The sequence below is a fragment of the Prunus dulcis genome, chromosome 2 (assembly GCF_902201215.1).
Source record: "Prunus dulcis chromosome 2, ALMONDv2, whole genome shotgun sequence".
Lineage (NCBI taxonomy): Eukaryota > Viridiplantae > Streptophyta > Magnoliopsida > Rosales > Rosaceae > Prunus > Prunus dulcis.
Genome location: NC_047651.1, coordinates 15,540,455 through 15,554,064, shown reverse-complemented (window position 1 = coordinate 15,554,064; position 13,610 = coordinate 15,540,455). Strand labels below are relative to the sequence as shown.

The 13,610-nt window shown below is 35.5% G+C and overlaps 1 protein-coding gene across 1 annotated transcript; it reads left to right on the top strand.

Moving 5' to 3' along the window:
* The first annotated feature begins 7,469 nt into the window (after nucleotides 1–7,469).
* On the top strand, nucleotides 7,470–12,066 carry LOC117620108 (Golgi SNAP receptor complex member 1-2). Its single transcript, XM_034350219.1, has 6 exons — nucleotides 7,470–7,862; nucleotides 8,995–9,191; nucleotides 10,644–10,733; nucleotides 10,841–10,912; nucleotides 11,641–11,770; nucleotides 11,848–12,066. The coding sequence occupies exons 1-6, from the start codon at nucleotides 7,727–7,729 to the stop codon at nucleotides 11,943–11,945; spliced, it is 723 nt and encodes a 240-aa protein (XP_034206110.1). The 5' UTR covers nucleotides 7,470–7,726; the 3' UTR covers nucleotides 11,946–12,066.
* Nucleotides 12,067–13,610: the final 1,544 nt, after the last annotated feature.

Below are 13,610 nucleotides of genomic sequence, written 5' to 3'. Positions count from 1 at the left end.
ACGAGAAATGTTATTTCGAAGAAAAGTCATAATACATTCACTTCATCGGTAGGTGAATATGAAAGAGCGTAGGAAGTAGCGTATAGTCTTCGTAATAGACTCGGATGTTTCCCGTGAAATTGGTGTTTTAAGTGAAGCAACGTGTAATCTGTCATAATTTACGTAGGTCTCACTTTGATGAAGGATCGTCAATGACCAGCTACGCGTGAGTAGAGTAGTACAATATGAAGACTTGACCCTGAAGCGTCGCTTTTCGATTGGGCAGCTACAGAAGATATTTATGAAGTTGAGTAAAAACAAAATTTATATTTAAAAATAAAAAAGAATTTAAGATCAACACGTTGGTTTCCAAGAAACTGTTGTATTTGACACGTGGCTCCCTTGACAAAACGGCACGCTCCTAGAAAAGCAGACCAAGTCAGTCTTGTAGTACCTTAAGGTACAGCCTGCACTGCACGGTTTCAAATTTCAATTTAATATTCTGTGCCCTAGTGGTATGAGACTAAACCAAACTAAATCAAAATTTCAATTTGTTATTAAGAGTACGTGCTTCTTTTAGTATCAAATTTCTTGCTTAATGAATTTAGATTGGAAAGTGATTTGATAAGGGATTTTTTTTAAAGGTTAATACTTTTTATTGATTAAATTATCATACAATCTACTATGGATTTATATGCATTATTGGAGGTGACAAAATCTCTAGGAATAATAGTTGTTTAATTATTTAGTTATTATTTATTTATTTAGTTATCTATTACTATTAAGATTATTATTATAGTATCGAAATGGAATGGTTTGTTAATTGGATTTCGACATGATTAATAAAATTAACTAAATATCTAATTACATGTCTATATATATATATATATATATATACTCAGTGGTTCGGAAATGATGAATTATGGACTCTAGTTCTCAACAATATGTGGTGTAAATTCATAGGTAGTTGAGAACTGATTTTTGTAAAGTTGAGAAAAGATTTGAAAAATGGATTTGTGGAATAAAGGAAAGTTTGTGATAAGTTTTGGATATGGTTTTCAAACCCACCACAGGAGTACCCTCCCCCCAAGTTGCCTTGAAATAGTTTTGTTATTTTTTATAATGCCCCACGAGTTTCGGGGACGCCTGAACCGTGTGGTGTGAGGATTGCTGCTCGAGTTGACTATGTGTCTCCGAGGCCTGTGAGGATTGCGGCTCAGGTTGACTATGTGTCTCCGAGGCCTGCAAGGATTGCAGCTCGGGCTGACTTTGTGTTCCCAAGGCCTGCGAGGAATGCGGCTTAATTAACTTTTTGTTTCTGAGGCCTGCGAAGATAGAGCTGACAGGATACCTGGAATTGATGGAATATTATCGGAATTGACAGTATATTGTGGGAATTAAATAAAAACTCATGGAATTGACGGAATATAAATGGGGTATGCCTAGGTGGAAGAGTATTTGGGTATAAGATGTTTAACTAATATTGATGATATTATCTTGGTATTTTTGGAGTAAAAGTTTAATACCTATGTTATGATTAAGAGACAAGGATGGAGAATTTCCTAAATTTTAAGGATTTTATACAGTTCACCATTATTTCCTTGAACGATGAGTTTGTTACAAGTAAAAGAGGAAAATATATATATTCCAGTTAAGTTGTTGATATATATATATATATATATATATGTAATGAGCCTTATGTGAGTTTCGAAGGAAAGGATAAAAGTGTCTTCGGAGCTTGTTGGTTTTATTTTTAATTTATTTTAATTTTAATTTTATTGTATATATAATTTAAGCCAATAATATACAAATTGATTTATGAATTAGAGGAAGTTCAGTGAGTAGCCTATTTATGTTCTGAGTATGAACTGTTATGAGAATTGGGAAAGTTGAAAAGTATATACTTTAGAGCTTGTGAATAATGGTGAGCATATCACTAACATGAGAACTAGAATTGTTTTTCAATAACATTGAAAGAACTACTTGTGGCTTGATCCCTTGTTAAGGGTACGTAGGCAACCTAGAGTTACTAAGTGTAGCCACGAGACCAAGTGATTAAAAAGCTGTTCAGTTAAGTTATTTTGAAATCTGTTAATGTACTTATATTGTTTTAAAGGTTGGGATCAATCTTAGTTGGCAGAACAATTTATCTTATTTAAAGAGGCATGATGTCATGATAGGGTTGCAAAGTTCATTTCACGCCAATGAGATTATGAAATTTATATGTTTATTATTTGAAAATTTATATTAGTAATTGAGGTCTTTCTTTTATGCTCGAAATCTTGTTGAGGTTATTAGTGTTTGATTGAGAAGTTCAAAATTTGAGGAAAGTTTATAAATTCTTTATTATCATTCTCACATGTGAGCCTAATATGATATTATTTGCATTAAGTGGCGGTTGTGGTGTATATATCAGCCCAGCTTATTTTATACACCTACTTTTCTGCTTAGCCTGTCATGAATGTTATCATGTCAGTATCTTTGGACTTTGGTATGTGACTTATGTTTGGTTGTATGAATTTCATTTTTGTACATATTGAACGAATGGGGATATTTAAATTTCTTGTTGTACAGGTGAAAATTTTGGGAAACGAATGAATTACAGGGGAGACTCTGCCGAATTTTCGACAGAAGTCAAACTTGAGGAAAAAGAATTTAAGAAACTTAGAAGGGTATTTTGGTCGAGAGTACCCGGCACCTACCAGGTGTTGAACACGCACCGGGTTCGGCTCATATTGCAAAGTGGAATTTGGGTTAGGTTATGTCAAAGAGAGAATCAAAATGGGGCCGCGCCTCCACTGCGTTGAGGATGGGTGGGTTTGGGATGAGACAGGTTGGAGAAGGGAAGAGGGCTAGGACAAGTTGGAGCAGAGAATAAGGAATAGGTTTGTTGGTGGGGTTAACGGTGGGTGTTGTGTGGCTAAGGTGGTAAGAGGGTGGGTGTAGGGTGGATTTGGTTTGGGGTGGGGTGCGAAGAGGGCGGTTGATGATTAAAGTGGGAGGGAGTTAACGGGGAATGAGGCATACAGAGACTTAATGGATTATGTGTAATTAAATATATTATTATTTTATTAATACATATAATAAGGGTAAATTTGGAAAATAAAAACTAAATGGTCTAGTGCGTTAATGATATTGTTTTAAGGGTAAGTAAGTGACACATGTCATGCTAAAAAGGAAGAAGGTTAGAGAGAAAGTTGCTAGCATTCTCCAAATTTGTATTTATCTTGTTCAACTTTTTGTATAAAAAATTTATACAAGAAATTAGTTTTGGCTTAGAGTTGGCAAAGGGTGATGATGATGATGATTTGGGTTAGGAGATGAGGGCTGTGGTTTTGGCTTAGGAAGGGGGTTGGGTTTTGGGTATGCGTGAGAGGAAAAGAGAGAGTAGGAAGGGATAATAGGGTTGGAGAAGGGGAATTGGGGATTTTTTGGTTTTAAAGGATTATTTTTATTTTTAATAGTTAAATTAAGTTTTTTTAAAAGACAATTTTTAATTTTTAATTTTTTTTCTTCACACGTGACACTTAGTTTAGCAAAAAAGTGGATCCTATTAGTGCCACGTCAGTATTTTTAACACGATGAGGGACAAAATGAGACACAAAATATCATTTAATAGGGCAAAATGAGTCACTTTAATTTTAAGAGGGTTTAGTAGAAATTGACCAATATTTCAGAGGTCACTGTAGCACTTAAGCCTAATAATAATATGTTTAAAGCCATCTTATTTTTGTCTGTTTGTATGTTTTTCAATTGTTTGGTCAGTTTTGTTTGATTGTTCATTTGTTGGCCATAAAATAATGAGAGTCCCACCTATTTAATTAACTTGTTAACTTTAATCCGTGTGTTTATTAACGACAATCTAATCTACCCACAGTCCCAAGTACGATGTAACCAATGCACAACCACAGAGCAGGAAGCTGCCCTTGTCCGACGACCGTACAGTACGTGGTACCTTATCGTATCCAACGTGTGCTGCTTATTCAAATCAAGCAGGGGCCCACCTCGGTGCCAATCGGATTTGACCCCTCCTGCCACGCGTCCTCATGAAGCCTAGCACGTGGACTTTTCCAGAATCGTGGGCCGGGGTTAGGAAGAATAATCCAATACAGTCGAATAGGCGGAATAGTGGGCCCGGTCCCTTTCTCTATCCGTAAATCAGGCTCCCCTATATAGTCGTAATCGAGAATCTCTGATTTTTCAATAGATTTTGGCTTATATGTATTTCCATGTGAGGTAGCTAGCTGCCTTCTAGAGAATTCCACTTCCAATATTTAACCTAAATATAATAATAACTAGCGTCCAACAAGACAAAAACAAAGGCCACACGCCAACAGCTCCCTTCCATTTTCTTTCATTTCTTAACTGCTCGTATATGGAAAATATTTTTGTTCATTATTTTAATTCAAAGTGTGATTTATTATTCTTTTCAATACTTGACACGTGTCTATAAATTTAATAATAATTAACTTTTTACTTTGTATGTATAGAATCATGGTTGTATTCATGAACACGTGTCAAATATTGAGAAGAATGATAAAGACACACATTTAGTTAAAGTGATGAGTAAAAAAAAGGCTCTCTTTTATACGTGCACTACAACTACAATTGTAAAGACAAGAAAATTATTACTAAATTCACATTCTACCTTCACATTCTTCATTCTCATCTCACACTGCGATATCACGATCATAACCATCTAGTTTGAAGTTATACTTAATTGCATAAAAATCAACTTAAGTCTTGTAACCATTGACTATCATCACAACTATTTCAACATTTATTAATTGAAATAATGTGTTTGCCTGTTTATCTAAATCTAATTGTTACAATTTCTTTTGTTGGTTTTTTTTTTTTTTTTTGCAAGGTTGATTTATAAACAGTTTAATTGTTTCTAATAAAAGCCTCTAGTGGTTCTCTAACAAAGCAAATTAATTATACGGCTAAATAACTAATAAACTGCAGAAGCTTAAGCTATTAAGACCCAAAAGAAAAACAAAAGTGTAATTTCACTCGTATTTTACAGACGAATTATCAAATCTCTGCTAAGAAAAAACAAATTGTGTTAAAAAATAATGTCAAATCAAGTTAATACTATTCTTTCTTACATGTGTAAAATGCTTAATAATTATGCAAAGAGGACAAAAAAATGTTTCGGATTCAAGATCTTCCAGAGCTGTGATGTGACACATATATTGTATTAAAAAATAATTAAACATTAAGCTTTATAGCAAACAAAATGCATGGATTGGCTGAGATCAATTATCTGAAACAATTCTATAAAATCATCAACCTCTTCTTAATTAATCATATCTTCTTATATAAATCATCAACCTCTTTTCACAAAACAACTTGGCTTGGCATGAAAACACCATATAGATATTGTTGTCGGAGCATGCCGACTGTTCATCATCAAAAGAAAACTACGGTTCTGCTGCGTGCAGCTGTCTTCTTCTGTGTGTCTCTAATGCCTGTTTTGAGACATACAAGACAATGTTAAAGCAGATGAATTGAATCTAATGCAATTTGCAGGTTAATGTAAACAAAACAAGTCAGTCGAAACCTAAACAAATGTTGGATCTCACAAGTTCAATTGTCGTAATTTAAATTTCATAATGCAAAGGTCTCTTGTGGTAATTGAAAATAATGTACGGAATCAAGTCTAAAATGAAAATTTAATCACAAGAGATTTGTAGCTCAAGAGCTAAGAATGATTACCCTATTCGAGGTCCAATATTTGAATAGGCCAACCACACTGTTCTATAAAAACTACATTCCAAAAAACCTGTGCACTGAATCTAGTCCTTGGTGGAAGATTGAAATTAACAAATGATGTTTAATTAGCTTCAAATTTAATGATTGTAAGCTCTCTAGAAGACTTGTTAGTCTCACGTGTTCTGTCAAGATAGACTTGTCAACCCCATACGAAAAATTATCTAGGATATGATTACTTGGTTGATTGAATGGGTAATCGTATTTACAAATTTAAACAAAAAAAACAAATGCAATGAATGTGTTCAGATTATTTGAAAACAAGATTTTCTATTCGACTTCATTTTTCTACGTCAATGACAAGACACAATTTCAAATTTCGGTTTGTAATTTGTTTTGGTAGTCAAAGAAAAAAATAATAATCCTATGAAATTGTTTAGGTTGAGCAAAGTTTATATGTTTCTGCTATAAAAGAATCCCTTCCAAGCCCAAATGTGAACACGACTTTTAAAAATTGGTGCATTACTAGTCATATGGCCCTTTCACCTGACTTGTCAAGAATGATATGGTGAGGACTTTATATATGAACCTATGACTTGTTGTGTATAATTGACATTTTAAAATTGAGACATTGTAGTGTAGTTCACACTCTTTGTCGATCATAAATGATGAGTCATTCTATAGTGAGGGTCTTATTTAAGGCCATGAGATAAGGTTGTATCTCTTAATTGTTAAATCAAACTAACAAATTTGATCCAATAGCTAAGCAATTTGATACTGTTAGGAGATAGGACCTCATCTAAGAGCCTAAGATAAGGCTTTCACTATAAAATTCTTCCATAAAATGATACAATAATTGAACTCCATTCACTTATTCAATCTGCTTGAAGACTGCAAGATGTTTCCCCAAAAGCTTTTATTGTTGAATGTCTAAGATTATACGCAAGCACGCGGTTCAATCTTATTGAGGATCATGATTAACAATCTTGACAAGAAAACAATATCTTTATTTATTTATTTTAACAATGGATATTAGGGGGAGAGGGAATTGAACCTAAGACCTCAGGTGCATGGCTAAATGCTCTTAACCATTTAAACTATAAGTCTCTTGCAAAAACATTACCCTTAACTATATCGTTGGTGATGAGTCAAAATTGAACCAAACCCTAACTCTCCCCGAATCCAACTCCACTAGGTTACCAATGTTTCGAACCTAAGAGCATTTCCACCCATTTGCCGTGATAAAGGGCAAGGCAAGGGCTGCGACTATTCATGTGAATAGTGGCATCCATTGCAAAAGGTTGTGATGTTTTCACCCATTGCCATGGCAATCACTATTCACATGAGATATTAGGAGAGGAACTTGTATAGAGTTTTGGTGTGGAAAGTGAAGAATATGACTAAGTATTTATTTTTAAAAAAATTTGAAATTTTTAGTATTTTTTAAAACTTTTTTTGTTGCTCACGTCATCCTTGACATCAGCAAACCCAGGTTAGAGGTCAGGCTGGTTTGGCCTGAGGTTGGCCCAATCTCGTGGGACCCACGGCTTGCCAGGGCAAGCTTGGCCCGTTAGAAGCTGTTGTTTGGGATCGAGCCCTGTCCTCCCAGGGCTAAGGGCTATGGGTGAACTTGCTCTAAGAGAAACTACGCATCATCAGCCTATGGTCTGTTAAGCAGCCCAACTTGAAGCCCATAAACGTTGGTCCCACAACACATCCCGTTTACCAACTGCCACGTTTCCCCAGTCTATTCGACATGGACCCCACGTCATAAATTCAATGTGGGACAGTGCATAGAACTCTACGACATAGACGACCCAGATTCAACCGATTTCGAGCAAAGCACTGAACGTACGACATCTATCTCCCGGGAAGAAATAAGAGAATGCAAAGCTAAGTGTGAAGAACTGAAAACCTGAAAATGGTTTTTAACTGTAAATAACGGAACCTGTACTAACAATTGGATCAACAGTCACAGAAGATAAATTAGTAAAAAGGGTTGTTGTTGAATCCGGATCAGGAATTGGGAGATCCAATGACAACAGATTCGAATCTAGAGTTGCAGGAATCGGGTTGGGAGGAGCTGAGGAGAGAGGCCAGGAAGATCGAGGGAGATCTTGATGTGAAGCTCTCTTCTTATGCTAAGCTCGGTGCTAGGTTCACACAAGGAGGTTCGTTTTCTTTTAACTTTTCTTCAATGAAAGTTCTTAAATGCTTAATTATGTTTTGTGGGTTTCGTTAATTCTGTGATTAGGGCATTGCATTTTGGTTATGGAAGGTGCAGGATTGGGATTGGTGGGTTGTGATAGTGTAGGACTGGGAAAGAGGTAGAGTTGATAGGAAGCTCTGTTTGTTGTGCCATGAGGAGAAAATGGGGGTTGCCCAGTTGCTAAAATTTGGAGGAAAGGGAGATAATGTATGATTTTCATTTTCTGTTGTGCTGAAGAGATAAAACTTGTGTAACCAGTTTCTCAATTGTGAGGTTCAGTATAGAGAATGCAGAGGTTCTTGACTTTTTTGAGTGAGAGATTTCTTCAGTTTCCCTTTTGAGCAAACTGAGATCTTCTGTTATAGATTTAACTATTTTAGAGGGTAAGTTTTGTGGTAATCATTTGAGGGTGTCCGAGTTTCAATTCTGTTGACATGTGTTCTTCTTCAGAAGATTTTCTGATCTTACTTGAAGTTACATATATAATTGCTTCATTTTTGTTTCCTCTTATGAATTAAATTGCATTGCATTATTGTTTCCAATGCTGTTTCTTTGGTATTTTGTTAACGACAAATGAATCGTATGACAAATGGGATTTTTGAAGACCAAATAGATATACTTTTTATACGGGAGGGATTGTATTATTTGGTTAATATTAAGGATGGTTAAGCTTTAAGGTAGGTTACTGTTTGCGTCTATGGCCTTCATTAATTTATATATCAAAGGCCATCTTCTTTTGAGCTTACAGTTTCAGTTTTGTTATCAAAGGACCCTTCTCAAAGGTTTTCTCTGTTTAACCTTCTGGCTTTGAAAAATTAAATAAACTAATACTAAAGGAAATATTTGGATTTCCTTCTAGTTGCATGATGTGAAAGTAAGTTCTGCAAGATGCAGACAAGCGCAAAAATGAGGACATGCACCCAATAAAGTTTCCTTCCACTGTTATAACTTTTATCTTCTGCTAAATAATATGGAACTTTTATGTGTTTTTGTAGTTGAAACTATACTATTATTGATGGACTAATTTAATATTAATATGCTTGATAGATTTGTCAGGATGTCTACCTTTATGATGATATAAATTTTGGAATTAGGTTACGTGGAAACTGGGTCACCTTCTGTCGGGTCCAGTAGGTCATGGAAGTCCATGGAAATGGAAATCCAATCTTTGCTCGAGAAGCTCTTGGACATAAATGATTCAATGAGTCGATGTGCTGCTTCTGCTACACCAGCTACGTCTGTGACTCAGAAGCTAGCAAGGCACAGAGACATACTTCATGAGTTTACCCAGGTTTCCTTTCCTTTACCTTTTACTTATAAGTTTCATATTTCTATAATTTCATCGTTCTTTTCCGCCCCTGCTGCATCTTATAGCTAGCTTTGCACAGTTCATGCTATTTGGTGCCCAATTATTGATGGAGATTAGTAATCTTTGCTTTACTTTGGATAGGATATACAAGATCGTTTATAACTATTATATATAACTACATGAATTTGATAAACTAGGGAAGAAGTATACATGACCAAAATCACTCAAGTCCTTAAACACAGAAGATTAGAAAAATGAAAAGACTGGTGTTAAGTATCACCATATTCTAAATGATTTTGCATGTCATCCATGGTCCCCAACCTACCTGAGGTTGGTATTTGATTATTAAAAGAAAAATAGCACAGCCTGTGAACTGGTGATTTGATATGCTACTTGAAGCAGAGATGGTTTTGAAGTTTATATCCTTAATCTGGCTTGACCTGGATTGTGTAACTCCTGTACCAATATCATTTTGAATGGACAAGGTGTCTCCTTGGAGCATCCCTTCTTAATCCCAAAGTTATCTTAGGCTCATCCTAAATATTATCAAGCTGTGAAACCTAGTCCTAAGCTTCACCAGGTCCAGACCCCAGTCTATAGACATTTAAAGAAAATCTTACTTTTGGACTGGATGAGCGCTCTGTGAGTTGAGCTAGCCCCATTTGCAACTGAGAGAATTGTACACATCATCTGATCTCTGGTGAGTGAAGTGATGATGACTGCCATTTGCATGGAAGTCTAGCTCAGAGGATGTTCTTGAGGGCTTGGTTTGGTTGAATCTTACGTTTAGCCATAACTAAACTAGGTTTGACAAGTTGGCAGTGTGGATGGGGATTTAATACCCTGGCTTTGGGAAGACATTTGAGTTGATATTCTCATCACTCATTTGGATTCCTTTTTCTATGACATGTGGCGTATGTAAGTCTTTTTCCTGCTATGGTGTGACAATAACAATAACCTTGTGGTCTAGAAGTAAGAAATGTAGAATGCACAGAAAACAATATTAGATCTTTACCAAAAAAAGAACAATATTAGATGTGTTGCTCAAGCGTTCTACCCCCCTCTTTATATTGGTTGCATCACTGAGATGCGACTCAAAACAGATTTGGATCTGTAGAAGGATTACTATTACATAATTTTTTTGAAACATACGTGCAACAGTTTTTAATTATTACAGAATACCAATTATCTTATGTATTTTGTTTTCTGTGTGCTTTTTTTCGCACCAGAGCACACACATGCACATATGCAGGTCAGGTTGTAATATGGTATTTATTTTCTTAGAATCAGCTGGTGCATTTTTTATAAGATTTGCCTAGTCTGGTGCTTTCTACTTACACTTTAATCTGTTACTGCTGTCATGAGTGTTTTACCCTTTGAGTGATAAATGATTTTTGAATTTTTTGCATTGTGCAATGATGCATGTCTCTTTAGGAGTTCAGAAGAATCAAGGGGAACATAAATTCATTGAGGGAACATGCAGAGCTTCTGACTTCAGTCAGAGATGATATCAGTGAGTACAAGGTGAGCATGGTTCAAACTCTGATTTATCATTGTTTTTTTTCTCATTCTTCTTTAGTCTTCTGTGTGTTCTTTCTAAAATAATGTTTGTTTTACCTGTCTTCATGCAGGCATCTGGGAGTATGTCACCAAGAATGCAGATACTACGGGAGAGAGCTGCAATCCATGGAAGCGTATCTCATGTAAGTCTAAGTGCTATTTGGTTATCATCAAATGTCAGATTATGAATCAAGGAAGTTCCATTTTGCATTTTTCATTGACAATTTAGTTAATTTTTGAATTTTTTGAATTTGGGTTCAATTGAGGCTTAAACAATCTATGGGCTGCACATTTGGGGGTAGCTCACTGACGTTTGGTTCATAAGCCCTCCCAAACGTCAGTGAAGACTGCATGGTTCAGGCCCGAAAAAGATAAAAAGAAAGAAAAGACCACATGGTTCAGTAGCCATCTTTTATATTTAAATTGTAATGATATAAAAAGATGAACTTTCCCGTCCATCCAGTTTTGGTTTAGGATATTATAATTTGCTAGCTAGTCATCAACTGTTGTAGGTCCTTAATAACTCTTAAGAAGGTGGAAGTTTATTTTTAGTATTATCATCACTTTTATGGCAGTTTATACATGGTGGAGGATTGTACCACATACTATAAAAGTGATTCTTTAAGCTCGCCCGGGTTCGGCATGATGCTTTCCTTGCCTCAGAGCCACGCACAGCACAGAATACTTGAAGCACTCTCTATTTCTATGTTTTGATTTGTTGAACTTTGGTTTTAATATTTCAATGAGGCGAATAATGAACTCATATTTTTCCTTTAACTAGAAGTCAGTCGTGGGAAATCTAGTGTTAGTTTCTTTTTTCAAACCCTTAATAGTAGAATCTTCTGTGATCCATATGTTCACGTCCTTGCAGATAGATGAGGTGATTAGTCAGGCTCAAACAACAAGGGCAGTGTTGGGCTCTCAAAGGGCTTTGTTTGGAGATGTTCAAGGGAAAGTGAAAAATCTAAGTGACAAGTTCCCTATTATCCGTGGCCTACTTGGTAGGAAACAATCTATGCTGTGCATTTTCATTTTCTGATGTGACCTATTATTCATCTTCTATTCACTTTTTTTGCAGGTTCAATTAGAAGGCGGCGATCAAGAGACACCCTTATTCTCGCTGCAGTCATTGCAGCTTGTACCTTGTTTCTTATTATCTATTGGCTTTCAAAATAAATATACAAATGAGTTGTTGAATTGATACAAGAAAGTTATAAATTATGATGCCTCTCTAGGGAATTTTGATTATGTAATTTCTTGGGACAAATAGTTATATGTTTGAAAAGTTTTTATGGTACTTTTCTTGTGGCGCCATTCCAATGAATTGTCTTTCGGGTCTCAAAATCTTGAGTAAATCAAATCCATAGCTGCAAGTGCACTGGCGTTTTGTTTCTTCTCCTGCCTAATTTCTGTCCTAACATGAGACTTGGTGGTGCAAATGAGTGATGAGGCACTGTACTTACTTTTATGAATGGTCCAAAGTGGTGGGAAACAATCCAAATCAAAACTGATCCACTGTCAAATCTTCTTTTCATGAAGAACTTTACAACATGCAAAACATGCAGGAATATATTCGAAATGTTGAAATGGCTCTGGCACATGTTTTTGTTGAGAAAGTTGGTCAATAGTATAATTTTGAAACACTGATTGTGATAAGGCGTGGTATTAATTTTTGTGGGAATTGATTGGCTTTTGTGAAGGGAGAAATCACGAAAACAAAATTAATCCTCCAAACCCCACAGTTGCAAAAACCTGTTTGGATGCTGGGCAGGTAATTTGGTCGAGTTGGAATTTTAGTCACCAAGATGAGGAACAATGGCAGCCCATGTGTTCATCTACAAGAATGTTGGGAGTCTGGTGGTAAAGGTATTATGACCAACCAACAAATCGAATTTAGGGCAAATTGAAGGGACGTGGGTCATTTAGGCCAACACTTCCAACAGGCCAAACTCTGTCAACGTACATACTGTATCTCCACGGACGCAGGTCATTTACTTACAATTTTGCAACGTACATACTGTATCTTGCACTCGTAAAACCACTTCTAAGATTTCATCTCATTGCCTTACAAACTGCACTGGAAAATGATGGACTGCAATTGTTTTTCCAGAAATTAACTAGAACTCGGCTTTTTGTACTTTCTTTGTTTTTCTTCTCAAAGAACAATAGAGAGCGATTGTACAAAATTATAGAAGAAAAAAAAATAGTTTCCCATTGCTTTCGAGATTATTGAGATTTTATAATTATTATTAAATTGAGAATGCAGTCAGAGATGTAATTAAATTAAACCTAAAACTTGGACAATTAAACCAACAGAAGAATCCTGGTAACCCTAAAAACAAATTAACTAAGGGCTAACCCTTTCAATTTGAGTTTTTAGTTTTCATTTTTTGTGTTAGAGTATAGAGGAAAAAGAGGGAGAATGGAAGTGAGAATGAGAGTGAAGATGAGATTGAGAGGGAAGATGAGAGGGGAGGAGAGAGAAAGGACTAACAAAAGGGAAAATAAAAACTAAAAACTGAATCTATTTGAAATTGTTTTCACTTTTGTTACTCTTCCCTCACATCCTCTCCTCTCATCTTCTCATTCTCTCACTCAATCTCATCCTCACTCCCATTCTCACTCTCATATTTCTCTATACTCTACCATAAAAAATGAAAACTAAAACCTAAAATTAAATTGATTATCAAACGGTACCAAAAAAACTGGTTCAGGCTCATTGATGTCTCCGGAAAGATGGCTATAGGGTAGAAAGAAGAATTAATAAAGAAAGAGCCAAAACTGGTAAAAGATATTAATTAAGTTATATTATTTGTCCATATATTGTTGTTTTGATGCGTG